This window comes from Nicotiana tabacum, chromosome 1, assembly GCF_000715075.1.
Source record: "Nicotiana tabacum cultivar K326 chromosome 1, ASM71507v2, whole genome shotgun sequence".
Classification (NCBI taxonomy): domain Eukaryota; kingdom Viridiplantae; phylum Streptophyta; class Magnoliopsida; order Solanales; family Solanaceae; genus Nicotiana; species Nicotiana tabacum.
In genome coordinates this window covers 118,514,200-118,533,247 of record NC_134080.1, presented here as the reverse complement: position 1 = coordinate 118,533,247, position 19,048 = coordinate 118,514,200, and the positions used below count along the sequence as shown (strand labels likewise).

The window sequence follows — 19,048 nt, the reverse complement described above, 5'->3', positions numbered from 1 at the left end:
GTAATTGCTATTTTTCTTTATTTACGTTGCTCGTACTTGTTACAGCGTTGACACTTCTAGCCATCTGCTGATCCCCACGAATTTGGCAAATTCCCCATGGTGATGGGAATTTAATAACTTGATGTAGAGTTGATGGGACAGCATCCATATCGTGTATCCATGGTCTCCCCATGATAATATTGTAGGCCATTTCCATATCAACTACCTAAAATTTAGTTTCTTTAACAACACCCGTAGCAAAAGTTGTTAGAATTACCTCTCCTTTTGTTACCACACTTGAATTGTCGAAGCCTGACAAGGTGTGCGCCTTGGGTATCATTTTGTCTTCAGCTTGCATTTCACGTAATACCCTTAGTAGTATAATATTTACAGAACTCCCTGAATTAATCAAAACTCGTTTTACATTAGTATCATGTACAAGTAAAAATATTACCAGTGCGTCATTATGTGGAGTTGTCACTCCTTCGGTATCTGCGTCATCGAACGAAATACTTTCATTTTCTAGGACCTGTCGCACCCGTTTTCCGTGTGTAATTGTTAACTTAGAAACCTTGTTGGAGGCTGTGTAGGTTATGCCGTGAATATCTTTTCCCCCACTTATCACATTCATTGTCCTCTTGGGTGAAGGAGGTTGTGGTGGCTCTTGCCTGTTTTTCATAAAAGCTTGTTTTCCTTTCTCGCTAAATAACTCAGTGAGGTACCCTTGCTTCAATAGATGATCCACTTCACTCTGTAAGAATCTACATTCTGAAGTTTTGTGCTCGTGATCATTGTGGAATTCGCACCAATGATCTGGATTGCGTCTATTTGGATTTGACCGCATCTCTTTTGGACACCGTACCTTATCTCCCATGCTTCTTAAAACAGCTACGAGCTCGAAGGTAGAGACATTAAAATTATATCCGCCGAATCGTGCCTTTAAACTTCTGTCATCATCTCGTGATTCTTGTCTGTTCCGATCATTCCTGAACTTTGAAGAAGAACCAGAGTCCCTGTTCCTCGATTTTTGATCATATTGCTGGCTATCTTGTTTCGACCGTGGGTCTTTTCCTGCAGGTCCCATATATGGATCGTACCTGTTTTTACCTGATCTTTTTTCGGTTTCAGATCTTCGGGACCACCCCTTTCTTCATGATGAAACTTAGGTACGGTATCTTCTTCAATTCGCAGCTTCGTACTATACCTGTTGTAAACATCATTCCACGTGGTTGCAGGAAATTCTCGAAGGCTTTCTTTGAGTCGTCTTGTGGCTTCAGAACTTTTGTCATTTAAATTACTTGCAAAGGCTATTACAGCCCAGTTGTCAGGCACACGAGGTAGAGTCATTCTTTCACGCTGGAATCTATCAACAAAATTTCTAAGCAACTCTGAATCCCCTTGTTTGATTTTGAAAATATCTTCCATTCTTTTCTCAACCTTCTGTGCTCCCGAATGTGCTTTAATAAAAGAATCTGCAAGCTCAGCAAAAGAATTAATAGAATTTTCAGATAAAAGAGAATACCAGGTTAATGCACCCTTGGTGAGTGTTTCTCCAAATTTCTTGACCAGTACTGATTCAATTTCTTGTTTGGTCAAGTCGTTGCCTTTCACGCCTATTGTAAATGCAGTCACGTGGGTCTGTAGTACCATCATATTTCGGGATGTCAGGCATTTTGAACTTTTTCGGAATTGGAAGGGGAGCAGCACTTGGCTTCCATGGTTGTTGTGAGTATTTGTCCATGTCTACTCCTTTTATTACAGGCGGAACTCCAGGGATTTGCTCAATACGCTCATTTTGTTCCTTAATCTGTTTCTGCAAGGTTAGTACTAAATTTTGCAAATATGAATTATTTGAATTACCTGGTCCCCCTTCCTGTGGTTCACTGGGGGTTGCTCAGTTTCCAGAATTATCAAGACCAGAACGGGGATTCTCCAATGTATTATTATTAGGAGTTGGTGTGGGTGGTGCACCAGGCAATCGACTAACAAGTGCCTGAAGAGCTTTGCCGACCTGTGCATCAATTAGCTTTTGTAAAGCTTCAGTTGTTACTCCTTCAAAGTGCTCAGATTGTTCTTGTTGATCAGCACGGGATTCAGTAACAAGAGTGCCTTCACGAGATTGACGTGGTGAATCTGGAGGGGAGGGAACCACGTCACCTTGATTTTGATGGATTTGATTTTCATGGTTTCCCAATGTGTTATTACTGTTATTATCGGTGTTGTTGTTTGACATGGTGACGACAATGGACAAGATATAGATTAAAAGAAAAGGCTACCTGGTAAGTTATTGCCAACCTCCTTGTTTAACCAAAAATCTGAGTCTTTGGTCAAAGCTAAAAAGAAATTCGGGTTACTGATAATCAGGAGACGAAAACAAAATACTTCTGAGAATGATGGTAAAGCAGTAAATAGTTTTGTATTTCAGTAAGATCCCAATAATATTTCGTATATTACAGATGGTGAGTTCTTCTCCTTTTATAGCTAATCCTAGGAGAAGAGGTAATGTCTTTGTCTTAATGAGGCAATTATGAGCAATAAATGACATTAAAAGAAACGTTACACAATCATTTCTTTTTAAAACAAATATTCTAACGTATTTGATATTTAATGCTATATTTAAACTCTTTTACGTCATCAGATTCGTATCTTCAACTTCTTCCGATCTTCGGTCTTTAGATGACTTGGATAGGTACGAGACTCGTACCTATTTTAGTAACGGTCCGCACTAATGTTGCTTTCTTTTTCCCTTATCTGTTGTCACCCGTGCCTCTTGGCTATTTATTGTGTTTTGACCGTTTGACCAGTCCACATGTCATGCCACGTCACCTACAATGTAAATTCAATTTTTTCCCAATACACTCCTCTGTTGCTCATTAACTTATGCCACATCTTCTACATAGGAATCTCTGGCATTGTGAAAACGAAAATATTAGTCACTGCATATTTACTAGAATATAATTTGGCAAGATACATGGATCCCTCTTAATCAGAATGATTCGCGATCTGGGGCTTGTTTATACAATTATTTTTCCTTACTCACACAAACTTCAATAAACATAAACTACTTTTTCACAAAAACAAATCTTCATGCTTCCCATTGTACGAATGCCATTTTATCCCATCTTTTGATTCTTAAGAAGTTGAAGAACAGATTGTGCAGTACAATAAGAAATTGCCTGAATTGTGACCATTGGATTCACTCCAATAGCAGTTGGAAACACACTTGAATCTCCAAGAAACAAACCTTCTACTTCCCATGTCTCCCCTTTAGAATTAACCACTGAAGTTGTTGGATCCTCTCCCATTCTACAACTTCCCATTTGATGTGCTGAACATATAGGAACTGAATGATTCCCAATTTTTATTGAACTTTCTTCTTTCACAAATCTCTCAAACTCCTTCAAACTTTCATCTTTCACGTTCAAACTCCTCCCTTTTCCATGTTGAGTTCCAATTGCTTCTGCACCAGCAGCTGCCAAGATTCTTAGCATCTTCTCTAGGCCTAATTTTAGATTTTCTTCATCAATTCGATCCATCTTATAAGTTACTGAATAGGGTGAGAATGCTTCCCCTGATCCCATGTCTCTTGCCAACGCTAAAAGATACGCGGTTCTTGAATATTTGCACATCCTCATCTTAATATCTAGGCCTGAAACCCATGGCATTAGTGCTGAAAACATGCCAGGGTGCAAACCTGGAGTTTGTATGATTGCACCATATCCTGATCCTTCGAAATTCGCCACGACTTTAGACATTGCTGTCATTATTCCTCCTTCGTAACTTTTCTTGTTCGCCTCAGGCCATAATACATTACAATCAGATGGAGTATCTGGAAAGTATCCCCAGGCGATAACGACTGGATGGAGATGTAAGTTTCTGCCGATATTTGGATTCTTTAAGCCACTTTTCTTGAGCAATGAAGGTGTGCTAAGAGCACCACATGCTACAATTGTGACTTTTGATTTCACCATGCAAATTTCTCTCACCCCTTTTCCATTTTGAAATGCAAAAGCAACTCCAATGGCTTTACTTTTTCCTGAGTTGTCATTCTTTTTTACATGGATCACTTCCAATGCTTCACATTCAGGAAGTATTGCACCATTACCTGATTTGACCAAATCCACTAGCCATGTCTCAGCTGTGCCTTTTTTCTTCCCATCTTTGCATCCCATGCTACACCATCCACAGTAATGATCCGACTGCGCGTTCCTAGGTATTGTTTCCACTTGATATCCCAATTCTTGACACCCTTTTCTCAAAATCATGTTTTGGAAACCTTCATCCTCAATTTCAGACTGAACTCCCATTTTTTCACATACGACCTTCAAAGCCCCCTCGTAAAATTCACTTTGAAACAGTTCGAGTTTGTACTTTTCAGACCATTCTTTTAGAACATGTTGTGGAGTTTGAATCGAAGCTGACCAATTAATCGTCGAGCCACCACCAACAGTGGATCCAGCAAGTAGCATAATGTCCATGTCCTTGCTTGTTAATAGTCCATTTCCAAGGTACATTTGATCCATTGAAGGACCTTCAAGAAGGGAAAGATTTGTTCTTGCAAGATAACTTCCTTTTTCTAGGACAAGAACTTTGTGACCAGCTTTTGCAAGAATACCAGCTATAACTCCACCACCAGAGCCTGAACCAACTACCACAGCATCACATTCAATTGTGAAATTAGGGCACTCTGTACTTCTCCTTGTGTCGTTGAAATTATGGGGTTTTGAGACAGAAAATCCCAATTTTTGCAGCCTCTCGAACGCCTTTTTTTGTGATTGTTTTAGACTGATGATTCCTTGGTAAAGTGGTCCAAATAGTTGTTCTTCTTCTTGATCTTGAACTCCTTGATTTTGCTTCTTAAAATCAGGATCAGGTCCAGAGTAGCCAAGTGCTTTCCATGAAGGATTCTGGCTTTTCTCATTCACCTAACAAGAAATTAAGATTTTCACTTTCAGGAAAGATTAATAAAGAAGAAGAAGAAGAAGCAGAAAGTAAACTTTAATCAGGTTGAATATGAGTTTTAACATATTTATTCATCAAGTTAAGCTGGAGCTAGGTGGTGGAAGAATTGAACAGAAAAGAATCTTGAGTTCTAATGCAACAATTTTCCAATACTGTTGGAAAATATAAAGTCATCATTTCTTTTATACGAAAAGGATCCTTGTAGCAACAGCAAAGTTGTCTTCATATGACCTATACGTGACGAGTCCGACCAGTGGAAGCAGTCACTAATGCTTGTGTTAGGGTAGGCTATCTACATCATATACCCAATGAGGGGTACGACCCTTCTCTGAATCCTGCGTGAATGTGAGATGTTTTGTACACCGACCTATTTTTTATAAAATCTACGATGAATATTATGAATTTATGGGCTTCATTTATGACATGGTTTAGAATAGCATATTTACTTGAATACTAGATCTTATGTTTCGAGAATTATTTCGTTATATTTTTGTTTTCTAGTTAGAGTGCATCACGGCAAGTTCAGATTGTGACCTTCTTTCAAGTTCCAATGGAAATGTGATGTTGAGTGTGCATCTAAATCACTTAAAAATAACTGATTTTTCCTATATTACGTTGCTCAGAAAATCAAAACGCCCGAAAATTGCATCAAACAACAAGAAAGCCAAATAGGCACTCTAATCAGCAAAAATGCCACGGTGACTATGCCGTGTCATCTCTGATAATTTCAGTTATTATCACTAATTAAACTATATGGTTTATTGTAGTAAAATCATAAAACTCGATAAATAAAAGTTACCTACCTGGTGATTTATTTTACACATTACAATAATGCTTCTCGTATGATGACACGGCATAGCCACATAAGTGAAGGAGAGATGTGCATCTCATGTTATCTTGATTTAAAAAAGAAAAATGGAAGCAAAATTAGAAGAACAGGTACCTAATTACATTGCTTTAATTAAAGTTCTTTAATGCCTTAAGCCAAGCATATCCAATGTGATTTAAGGAGTGGTATAAATGACAAACGAAAAGGAAGTTCCCAATGGACTAAACAAGCAACACTATATATAGCATTCGGATGCATTGCGTGTGTCATTGTAATCGTTATCTATCATAACTGCATTCTTCCATATTTGTGTAAACCATAATAAAAGTAGTAATTAATTGTTTCTTTCAAAGTTGTCCCAACTGAACTTGTGTCGTGTGGATTAGTTTGGTAGGCTACAACATCAATAATTTCAAGTCAATTTCTTCCCCTCCTCCCCCTAGAGGGTGGTTGAAACCTTCAATAATTTTAAGAAAATGAGGGCTGAGTTAAACTTTTAGCAGAGTGCTCAATGCAGTAGGTCATCTAAAAATTTAATTTTAATAAGTCGCCTTAGCCTTATTTATCCAATGTATACAGTAATTTTTTTGAGTTTTATACTTTTAGATTTTTTAGATACAAATTAAGACGTTAATTGCATATCCTTTTTTTTATCGTTGTTATTACTAAGTATCTTTTTCGTAAGCAACTTCTTCTAATGTTTCTTTTTTAATTGACAATATAGTCAATTCATTTAATCTTCCTGAGACCATGTTAATCTTAGGTAAAATTTTATTTATTTTTATTTTGCAAAACATGGGTCAATTGAAGCAACGGATACAAAAACTATTAACATTACTTTAATAAGCAACATAATCATTTGAAAAAGAATCAAGTCATTTTATTTGATTAAATATATCAATTTAGAGTATTATTATATGCTATTTGTACAATTTTTCTTAGGTAATCTTAAAAATAAGTTTAAATTATCTATATGGAGATAACTTGGTTGTGCACAATGCACATGGAGTTTGAAAGAAGAAGCTGTACACAACTACAATTGTAAAAGAGATTGATTCAAGTTGGAGCCAAATTACATGAAAATAGTAAACTTGATGGAGTGTGCACATAGAGTTAGAAAGAAAGAAACTGTACATAGCCGTAAGTGTTAAAGAGATTGATTTCTAGTTGGAGCCCAATTACATGACATTTTCATACGTTCAACCAAATTCCTAAAAATAGCATCGTTTGGAACTATGTGATTAATGAGTATTGACGTCGGCAAGCAGCTAGTAAATCAATGAAAGATTTACAGTACTTGTCATTAATAATAAATACTACTCCCTCCTTTTCAAACTAGAGGAAGTAATTTTTTTTTTTAGTTTGTTCCAAAATAATAATTCAATTTTAAACTCTTCATTTTTCTCATTTTACCCTTAATGTGAAGCTTTTATAACCACACAAATGTCATGGTCCCATAAAGTTTTTACCCCTTAGCTTTTAAGATCATAAGTTTTAAAAATTTCTTCTTTTTTTCTTAAACTTCGTACCGAATCAAACTGGCTCATCTAAATTGAAATGGAGGGAATAGTATACATGTAAGAAGAGTATAGTCTCTAGGGCCTCATATCTTTTGGGGCGTAAAGCAAGAGGGACTGAGCCGCCCCTTAAATTAATTTTAATTTTATCAAGAATTTAAATTATAATACATTATTAGTGTATGAAATTTTTTACATCATCAAATCATTCAAAAGAAATTTATAAGTAATAAAAGTTCTTAAAATATGAGATTTTGTAATCCTGAAAATAAGACTTGTGCACGATACACTCTTGGGAACTACCACAAACATCTAAAACTTGTGACACTAGCTAGCTCATTTTATAAAGTTTAGTACCCCTTCCAGTCCAGCAAACATCTTAACGACGAAATTCTTAAGGAAAACGAAGAAGAAGATCGAGAGAACCAAAAAAATAAGGTTTGCAATTTTGCATGCATGCCAAATGTATTTTCTGTTTGAGAGCACTCGAATGAGTAAATGCAATTTCAACCAACGCGCAATATGATTGGTGAATATTATTGATGGAGAAGAAAAACAAAAGAGGGTAGCTGAGCGGGGCCATAAATTTTACTTAGCATAAGGTAGCTCTACAATTAATGAGACTATACCTTAATGACAAATTAAAATGGTTGGCTGTAAATGTAAATGAATAAATATTTAAATACCTGAGTGAAGAATACTAGGAGAACCAGAATTTTGATGGCAGAAAAGAGAATCCTTAGGAGTTTGAAACAGCTTGTTGACCATGATAGGACTATCTCTTCTCTCTGGTTTGGTGAAATCCTAGAGAAGCTCTGCAAGTATGGAAATTGGCTTGACAAGCTTGCCTTACCACAAAGTATTAAAGTTCCTATCCTCGTTGACAATAGCCATAGTGCTAATTTGCACAAGTTCAGCTTAGGATGATGCAATCTATTGCTTATCATCCATGCAATCTGATAAAAGTAATAAACAAAAGAGAAGGCATTTCATACGAGGAATTTAATTAGATGAAAAAATAACAAAAGCTTTTACAAGGCCAGGAATGTGATAATATTTACTTATAATGTAAATTTTAGTATTTTCGTAGATTGTTATTACTGCCTAAAGTTTAACTGCATTCTTGGATTCGATGTCATTTTATCTTACTGTTATTCCTACTTGTTGCAGTTACTTTTTTCTTTTTCAGTCGTTCTCTGACCGAGGGTCTATCGGAAACAGCATCTTTCCCTTCCAGGGTAGAAGTAAGGTTGTGTACATTTTACCCTCCCCAGACCCCACTTGTGGGAAAACGCTGGTTTATTGTTGTTGGTGTTGTTATTTTACTTGGAATGAGTAATATTCTCATGTGAATTGGAAAAAAAAAGTTAGAAAATAGAACAAATAACATGATCTAAGAAATGTAGCCAAAAAGGCTGTACACTGTACTAATTCGCGCCTCAAAAAGCAAAAAAAAACAAAGGGGAAGAGGAGAAGTAACGAGAAGCCAAAAAAAACCTCTTACATGTTGAGGAGTTCCAGTCATGGATGCTGAAGTTTGGAGGAAGTTAGTGAAAGGATCATCAATGGCTTCATTTTGATAAAAGGAATTAGCATCAATGGAAGGTAAAATAGTGTCACAAAGAGCAGTAAGAGAGTCCATCTGGTTAGAGGAAAGTGTCCCTAACTCAACCTTTTTTTCTGGTACTGGAACAACAATACTGCTTCCTTTGCGGAAAATGTAACCATTTTTTTGACCCATTTTTTCTCAATGTTGTTTCTTGTGAGAATGCATATTAAGTACATTTAACTAGGCATTTATAGAGAGAGAACTCAATGCATATTAAAGAGGCACCCCACCCCGGCCCCTACGTCTCTGACACCAGCCGATTAGGTTGGTGTGGGGTGGGGTGGAGAGGGAGGTAGGTTTAATAACAAACAGAGGCCTACGATTTGGACCTTGTGTTTGCGGTGGGGGTCAATTACTCAGTGTATACTGTACTCCTTTCTCGATCTCCTTCTATAATTGTCTCAATCAAAATTTACTCTTCGAACTAACTTTTTTACTTGCTACAAAATGGAGAATGACACACTAATTCACAAAAACAAAATTATTTATCTTTACCTATATATTTATTTTTCTACTAATCAAACTAATTACATTTCCTATTTATAGTAGTTTTTTTGAGAAATTTTCTCTTTTTCCTCCAATTCTTTTTTATTTATGTGCTTCTTCTTTTTTTCCTTTTTTTCTTTCTTTTCTCCTTTTCTTTTTTTATCGTTTTGTTCTTCTTCTTCTTCTTTTTCTTTTTTTTTTCTCTTTTATTCATTTATTTTTTCCCAAATCGTATTATTATTATTTTTATATAACTTATTTCACATTCAAATTTGACTCCTTTATTTTTTTTCTTTTTATTTTTTTCTTTATTTCTTGTTCCTTTTCTAATTCTATGTTATCGCCATGTAAACCTTAATCTCCTTCCCTACAAATATCAGTAGCACAACCAGTTATGGAGCAAGAAAACATAGTCTATGGCCACCAAATCTCCATATGTCACGACCCGAAACCCCGATCCAGTCGTGATGGCGCCTCTCGTGAAGACAAGGCTAGTCAACCAACCCATTTTGCCTTTTCAGAATAGTCAATATTAATAAACAGTTTTAACATAATTAAATAACCACAGCCTAAACAAAAGATTTCTTCATTAAGTGTGGAGTACAACCCAAACACAGCCCAAACCGGGGTGTCACAAGTCACGAACATATACTAGAGTATGAATGCAACTACAAGGTCTGAAATATACAAAAAAGGACTAATGAACAAAAAGGGGAGAAAAGCGGTGCTGCGAACGCTGATAGTCACCTCGCTAAACTCCGGTAACTCTGCCTCCGATCAGCCAAAACCCGCTACCGGATGTATAAATGCATGCATCTGCACACAAGGTGCAGGGAGTAAAGTAAGTACTCCAACTCAGTGAGTAATAAAGGTAAATAACAACTTAGCAGTAAGAAATCACGTAAAGCAAACCATCATGCTGTATAGAGCAGTGTAAAACCCTTTGAGAAAAGCAGTGAAGCTGTGAAATCTTTAGAAATATCTTAGCTCAATTTAAACCTCTTTTGAGAATGACATTTTTCAACAATTACGCAATGATTTCAAAACAGTTAGTGCCGATAAGCATAGAAAATCCGCCCCTCGAGCACAAATACCACAGTATAACAGGTAAAATGACAAGTAAATGTGAAAGATGAACACATAAAAGTTTGCCCCTCGAGCAATATCTCAGAACAGTACCAGCCCCTCGGGCTCACTCTCAAAACACTCTCAGTCCCTCGGGCTCTCTCTCTCTCAGAACACTCTCAGAATAGTATCAAATAGTAACCGTTGCGGCGTGCAGCCCGATCCATATATCGTTGCGGCGTGCAGCCCGATCCATATATCGTCGACGGCACTTACTGGGGGTGTGCAGACTTCGGGAGGGGACCCTTACGGCCCAAACGCAATATCAAGCCACCTCGTGGCATATAAATGTATCTCAGGCCCTCGGTCTCACATCACTCGGCACTCGACCTCACATCACTCAAGCCACCTCGTGGCATATAAATGTATCTCAAGCCCTCGGCCTCACATCACTCAGCATATCCTCACATATGGCCCTCAGCCTCAGTCCGAAAATCATCACAAGCCCCTCGGGCATTAGTATAATAGTAGTTCTCAACCCAAAACATCATTAGAAATATCATTTAAGTTTCAAATCTGAGTAAAAGTGGTTGAGTTTGTAAAATAGTATTAAACAATAGGATTGAGTTCAAGTAATATGTCAAAATAGTGAGGAAACAGTGATAACAATCGCCGAAGGGTTCAAATAGTTGGCACGAAGCCCAAATATGGCAATCGGCCTAAATCATGATGCTAACAATTACGTTTTAGTCAAATATACAGTAAAATCATCAATCGGGATGGACCAAGTCACAATCCCCAGTAGTAAATGACCCCACGCTCATTATCAAGCGCGTGTCTCACCTCAATATATCACTACGATGTGCAATCCGGGGTTTCAAACCCTCAGGATATCATTTTCAATCATTACTCACCTCGAACCGAAAATCTCTAGCTGGCGACGCCTTTGCCCCTCAAATTGGCCTCCACGTGCGTCGAATCTATCCAAAATCAGAACGAATACATCACAATATTCTAAGGGAGCAAAGCCCAAGCAAAAACAATCAAAAAATATCGAAAATCCCGAAATTAGCAAAACCCGAGCCCCAGGCCCACTGCTTGAAACTCAGAAATTTTCACATCAACGGGTTCCTTATCCTTCCACGAGTTCATACATATCAAAAGTTCTCAAATCCGACCTCAAATGGCCCTTCAAATCACAATTTAAAATCTCAAAATCCCAAGCCCTAGTTCTTCCATTTTTAGCTAAATTTCCATAAGTTTCTAGGTTAATTTCACAATAGAATCATGTTTTTTGTTCATAAATCTTATCTCCAATCAATTCTCCTTGAATCCCTCTTTAATTTCCCTTAAAGAGCTCTCAAAATACTCAACTATGGAGGAAAAATGCCTCAAAATCGCGGATGAAATATTTTATAAACTTTCTGCCCAGCTCTGCAATTCCTTCATCGTGATCGCGGCCCAAGCCTCGCGATCACGAAGAGCAAAAATTCCAAGACTCCCAAATGCACTATGCGAACGTGATACCTACTATGCGAACGCGATGCCTTACTTTCCAGACCTACGCAAATGCGAACCAGATGATGCGAACGCGAAGAACAAATCCACTGGACCCCCCAAAGACTTATACGCGAACGCGAACCACTGCATGCGAACGCGAAGCACAAGGTCAAGGCCCTCCGCGAATGCAAGACCTCAAACGCGAATGCGAAGCCGAACTCAGGCCAACCCACATTCCTTCTACGTAATCGCGATGGACCTCACGCGATTGCGAAGGCTAAAATCATCTGCAACAACTGTTGAAATTTTTGCAACTTCTCAACATAGAAAATGGTTCGATTGACCATCCGAAACTCACCCGAGGCCCTCGGGACCTCAACCAAAAGCACCAACACATCCTAAAACTTCATTCAAACTTGCTCCAATCATCAAAACACCTCAAACAACATCAAATTATCAAAAACTCATCGAATTCAAGCCTAAGTTTTCAAAAACTTCCGAAATATACTTTCGATCAAAAACCCAACCAAACCACGTCCGAATGACCTGAAATTTTGCACACACGTCACAAATGACATAACGAAGCTTCAGTAACTCTCGGAATTCCATTCCGACCCTCGGATCGAAATCTCACCTATCAACCGGAATTCGCTAAAATACTAACTTCGCCAATTCAAGCCTAATTCTACATCGGACCTCCAAAACCAATTTCGATCACGCTCCTAAGTCATAAATCACCCAAAAAGGCTAACCAAATCATAAAAATTCCGTTCCGAGCTCATATACAAATAAGTCAACTCTTGGTCAAACCCTTTCAAATTCAAAGTTTTCAACTGAGATTGTTCCTTCAAATTCATATCGATTTCCGTGAAAACCAAAATCAACGATTTACATAAGTCGTAATACATCACATGGGGCAAGTCATGCCCGAGAATCGGCGATCAAAGTGCAAAAGCTCAAAACGACTGGTCGGGTCGTTACATCCTCCTCCACTTAAACACACGTTCGTCCTCGAACGTACCCAGAGTTGTTCTAAAAGCCAACCCGTAGCTGAATAACTTTACCATACATATACCCGGTGGTGATCTCACGTCACCCTATCTCACATAGGTTCAATAATACAATATAACTGAAATTTCACAATCCATTCTAGCCCATAAACCATAGAACCACATTTCCACTTCTGAAACGATCAATACTATCAAAATCCCAATTTATACTGTGAATAACTCCAAACAAGCCATAGCAAACCATATTTGTTATCTCAGGTGCAATCACATGTGATATACCACATAACTCAAACACTAGCAGCGATAACTTCTAATCACAACAACTGTACATAACAACCGAATACCGATAGGAAACCTCTTATCAACTAAAAGTCTCATTCTAACACGTCCTTATACTGCCAATGATAAATGAAACACGCAATAAACCATAACCATTTCTCAGATCAATCATTCATAAGGCCACTTCTCCTTTGGCAAGGACCATAGCAAATTTCTGAGCCGAACCTCGATATTTATCCTTCCAACATGCTGAAATCGAATCTGTTCGTATTTATTAATGTTCCCAACGATCTCCTCTAATCCAACACACCACCCTGGTGACATGACACAACAATATAGGCCTAAGCCACAACTTGCATAATACGCGCACCAATAAGCAACGGTCCTAACATACTCAAATCATGAAAATGACTCAATGAAAGAGTTGTACCTCAAGCTCACCCGTACCACCACAACACAAGACTGAGGACCCATCTCACATCATAGAAATAGAACACCCGAATCTAACCCGCAAGGTCATATCTCCACATAGCTCCTCTGCAAAATGCGCGATCTTATCCAAACACTGTTCCATATGACACACCTCAAGTCACTATGCTCGAAATTAACAACCACGCACAATTTGATGCCTGGAACCAAAGGAAATCCCTATACCCACGATGAAACAAATAACATATACCACGCAAACACGATAGGACATAACCGATACGCCATTCACCGAACAACACCCAATTACTCTTCCCGCTCGACTTCCACTATGAGACCCCAAATGAACCGCACCATATGTGCCCATAACCAACAAATCATAACACCTCGCAACACAGAAAGGCAACTCATAGATCTCCCCTAGATCACTAATAAGTTAAATAACGGTTGAATCAACCTATCCCTCAACAATACAATTCGGGGCCAACCAAGCCGACACAAGATAGAACACACATCCACATCAACCTACCAACGGACTCTTTATCAAGGAAAATCCTGAAGTTGTTCCCTCAACTCCTAAACTCTACCGCTGCCATATGATACGGTGCCTGGCACCAAATCAATACTGAAATCAACAACCTTGCACGATGACATGCCCGGCCACAAGAAACACATCCGGAGAGTCCCTCAACACCGGAACTGAATCAGTGGTAGAATCCTCTGCACTGACATCCATCACGAAGGCTCAATTAAGAAAGGGAATCCTTCCTAGTCGTTCGCTGGGTCTTTGATATATAAACCACTCTACTAGAACATAATCTGCCGCACCTCGCCACTCAACCCGCGACATTTCCTGCATAGCCCATAGCGTAATAGTCCAGAATAACCCAACACTGAGACAACCCGTCTGAACTCCAACATCACAACCAACATCTAACATACCAACAAAGAAAGATCCACTCGAGCCTCCAAATCCCGATAGTCGCTAAACAGTGCCAATACACACGATCCACAACCACCACATAGCCTGAATATGAGAACTTCCGTCTCCAAATTCCACACTGCCCATGAATCACCATATCTGATCCCAATTCCACCGTCCGAATACATGCTACGCCTCAAATACCCAATCATTCCACGATAGATACTCACAGATTCCCCTGTGCCACCAAGCAAACTCGAATATCACCAGTCGATCTAACAAGAAAGTGCCACAATACTACCGAAATACCATCAACTTAATCACATTATCTTTTCTGAAACATATACCCTCGTCAAATCACCCCAATTAGCACTACCACTTCTTTAATCATCTGAAACTGCCTGTGCTGCCTAAGAATTCATGACTTTCTATTCAGAACTGAACCGTAACCTTACATATGCCAATCTCGATCCTCACAATATACCGCATATACCATACCATACCATCCTAGGATAACACGGGAACTTCATCTCACTTCCGAGCCACAGACAGCTACGCACTCCACTAGTCAATAACTTTCCATTGGTCCCATCTAGGAGAAAAATCACTATACATCCCATGCTCTGCATGCCCATAGAAAATATACATCTCCAAACCTCGGTAACAACCATCAAGAACTCTCTGAGTTTTCCTTTACACAAATCAGACCTGTCAGGACTGAATCCTTCTAACTCGATCAAGCTAAGCAAGCCATCAAAACCTAAGAGCATTGCCGCAAAATACCTGAAAGAACTCATTACCTCGAATACACACAAGGAATTAATCATATTCTTACCATTCCGATTCGGTCTACTATCAAACTATTCCATCTATCTAAAATTCCTTCTGATTCATTTTCAACTTGATATTCTCTATTGCTGTAGCACCACAATTCCTCAACCCAGGCTCACCACACGAGACCCAAGCACAAGACCACACTATCTAAGACCTATAAGCCACTGAATCCTCTCTCAATTATTTCCAAATACCCCACATTCCAACATACTTCACTCCGAAGAACTTCCTGCGAATCTAAATCCGTTACCTTTGCTTTCCTGATACTGATACATAGGATCTTATAATCGATATAGAGATATCATAAGTCTTGACCTCATCCAATGAAAACACAGTTTCTAACCCCATATACAACTTTAAGATACCCCATTGTTACATGTGGAACCTCGAACACATTAGGACAATTTTCGAGAGTCATTCACTCTATTCAACTTGCATTTAGCCTGCTCAACCGAACAAAACCACCCGTGCCTCATTGGCACTCTGACACTGCAGAATGGAACCTCATCCTAATACAACCAAGCAACTTCCTGCTCTATGCACCGAGCATCCTTTACCAACAACAACTCAAGACATCCCGTGATTCCTATACCCTATGAAGCATGACATAAGCTTTGTAAAATATTTCCTTTACTCGAGCCATCCTGGGTCTCAATTTCCACAAGCCATAACTGATTCGCCCGCACGCCTCAAACTGGAGCCAACATAGCACCTAATCATGCAATCAACTACTCACAGCAGACTCCCCCACTTGATTCGAAGCAATAGATCAAAATACACTCAATAACTCATAACTCTTATACTCTGTTGATGCCACAATACCATAGTGAGATTAAGCCCAAATCCTTTGTAAGCTTGTGAAAACACAGATCATCTAGTACTCTAAATCTTCAGCAAATCTCGCACTCATTCTCGCAACAGTTAAGCCCACTCTCTTAAGCGACCCGAAATTTCAAATTTCAACACGTACTTTTCACTTACACATGAGATCTTCTAATATACACATAAGGATCACACCACTTCAGAACACTCCGCAGGAGATAACCCACCTGCTTCGCCTCAATCTACCATTTCTGTATACCTTCCACCATCATACACATTACACAATCACTTAGTCTTCCTGAGTCTGAACTCGTACCGCAACATAAAATTTACTTCACTCTCAACTGGAAAACATGAAAAGATCCTTCACGCGCCCATAACTCAGGGCTATACTTCGAATCAAGATGGAATTCAAGCACCTAATAGTTCTTCTATCCTCCAGCCGGCCTTCCTCGTTACTTCCAAGTCGTATAGATACACCTCGCAGTACTAATATACTCACCACACAGTTATTCAGCCGTCACTTCCACTATTAGGACAATACTGAACATATAAATTCAAAAACATTTGCTCACACAATTAGCACCTCGGTGCTCAAGCCATAGGCAAAGATCCGGCCTCAAGTCCTCTAGACTGGCCTCACATCAAACTCACAAAGATCACATCTCGCCCCTCGATCGGGGAATCACAAGCCATCAAGGCACATCTGATACTGAGAGCTAACGCGCGCATGCGAACGCGTGGAAGGAAATTTCAAGAGTTACTTTTCAAGCTGGATCAAGGAGGCACGATAAGAATTCAAGAATGTGAAGTTTTTCCTAAAGGTTCTGCAGCCTCTCGAGGATAAATACAGACATCTCCGTACCGATCTGCGAGACTCTACTAAACCTGCTCATGACTCGTGAGACCTATGTAACCTAGGCTCTGATACCAACTTGTAACGACCCGAAACCCCGATCCTGTCATGATGTCATCTCTCGTGAAGACAAGGCCAGCCAGCCAACCCAATTCGCCTTTTCAGAATAGTCAATATTAATAAACAGTTTTAACATAATTAAATAACGACAATCTAAACAAAAGATTTCTTTATTAAGTGCGGAATACAACCCAAACATAGCCCAAACCGGGGTGTCACAAGTCACGAGCATCTACTAGAGTATGAATGCAACTACAAGGTCTGAAATATACAGAAAAGGACTAATGAACAAAAAGAGGAGAAAAGCGGTGTTGTGAATGCTGACAGTCACCTCGCTAAACTCCGGTAACTCTACCTCCGATCAGCCAAAACCCGCTACCAGGTGTATAAATACCTGCATCTGCACACAAGGTGCAGGGAGTAAAATGAGTACTCCAACTTAGTGAGTAATAAAGGTAAATAACAACTAAGCAGTAAAAAATCACGTAAAGCAAACCGTCATGTTGTATGGAGCAGTGTAAAACCCTTTGAGAAAAGCAATGAAGCTGTGAAATCTTTAGAAATATCTTAGCTCAATTTAAACCACTTTTGAGAATGACATTTTTCAACAATTATGCAATGATTTCAAAACAGTTAGTGCTGATAAGCACAGAAAATCCATCCCTCGAGCACAAATACCACAGTATAACAGGTAAAATGATAAGTAAATGTGAAAGATGAACACGTGAAAGTTCGCCCCTCGGGCAATATCTCAGAACAGTACCAGCCCCTCGGGCTCACTCTCATAATATCATCACAAGCCCCTCTGGCAATAGTAAAATAGTAGTTCTCAACCCAAAACATCATTAGAAATATTATTTAAGTTTCAAATCTGAGTAAAAGTGGATGAGTTTGTAAAACAGTATTAAACGATAGGACTGAGTTCAAGTAATATGTCAAAATAGTGAGGAAACGGTGATAACAATCCTCGAAGGGTTCAAATAGTTGACACGAAGCCCAAATATGTCAATCAGCCCAAACCATGATGCTAACAATTAAGTTTCAGTCAAATACGCAGTAAAATCATCAATCGGGACGGACAAAGTCACAATCCCCTATAGTAAACGACCCCACGCTCATCATCGAGCGCGTGTCTCACCTCAATATATCACTACGATGTGTAATCCGGGGTTTCAAACCCTCAGGATATCATTTACAATCATTATTCACCTCGAACCGGCGAAATCTCTAGCTCGCGATGCCTTTGCCCCTCAAATTGGCCTCCACGCACGTCGAATCTATCCAAAATTAGAACGAATACATCACAATATTCTAAGGGAGCAAAGCCCAAGCGAAAACAATCAAAAAATATCGAAAAACCCGAAATTAGCAAAACCCAAGCCCCGGGCCCACTGCTCGAAAGTCAGAAGTTTTCACATCAACGGGTTCCTTATCCTTCCACGAGTTCATACATATCAAAAGTTCTCAAATCCGACCTCAAATGGCCCTTCAAATCACAATTTAAAATCTCAAAATCCCAAGCCCTAGTTCTTCCATTTTTAGCTAAATTTCCATAAATTTCTAGGTTAATTTCACAATAGAATCACGTTTTATGTTCATAAATCTTATCTCCAATCAATTATCCTTGAATCCCTCTTCAATTTCCCTTAAAGAGCTCTCAAAATACTCGGCTATGAAGGAAAAATGGCTCGAAATCGCAGATGAAATATTTTATAAACTTTCTGCCCAGTTCTGCAATTCCTTCATCACGATCGCGGCCCAAGCCTTGCGATCGTGAAGAGAAAAAATTCCAAGACTCCCAAATGCACTATGAGAACGCGATACCTACTATGCAAACGTGATGCCTTACTTTCCAGACCTTCGTGAATGCGAACCCGATGATGTGAACGCGA

At 38.9% G+C, this 19,048-nt stretch overlaps 1 protein-coding gene across 1 annotated transcript; it reads right to left on the bottom strand.

Moving 5' to 3' along the window:
* Positions 1–2,894: 2,894 nt before the first annotated feature.
* On the bottom strand, positions 2,895–9,075 carry LOC107805749 (long-chain-alcohol oxidase FAO4A-like). Its single transcript, XM_016629822.2, has 3 exons — positions 8,792–9,075; positions 7,974–8,243; positions 2,895–4,904 (listed from the first exon to the last, which is right to left on the bottom strand). Exons 1-3 carry the CDS (start codon positions 9,026–9,028, stop codon positions 3,093–3,095), a joined length of 2,319 nt encoding a protein of 772 aa, XP_016485308.1. The 5' UTR covers positions 9,029–9,075; the 3' UTR covers positions 2,895–3,092.
* Between the last annotated feature and the right edge of the window lie 9,973 nt (positions 9,076–19,048).

What these genes read in the sequence shown, in the direction of transcription:
- LOC107805749 (XM_016629822.2), bottom strand. Translation starts at nt 9,028, where the DNA reads ATGGGTCAAAAAAATGGTTACATTTTCCGCAAAGGAAGCAGTATTGTT. An exon ending in TGACTGGAACTCCTCAACAT is followed by an intron (nt 8,244 to 8,791) that starts GTAAGAGGTTTT and finishes TACTTTTATCAG; the next exon opens with ATTGCATGGATGATAAGCAA. An exon ending in TCCTAGTATTCTTCACTCAG is followed by an intron (nt 4,905 to 7,973) that starts GTATTTAAATAT and finishes ATTTCTTGTTAG; the next exon opens with GTGAATGAGAAAAGCCAGAA.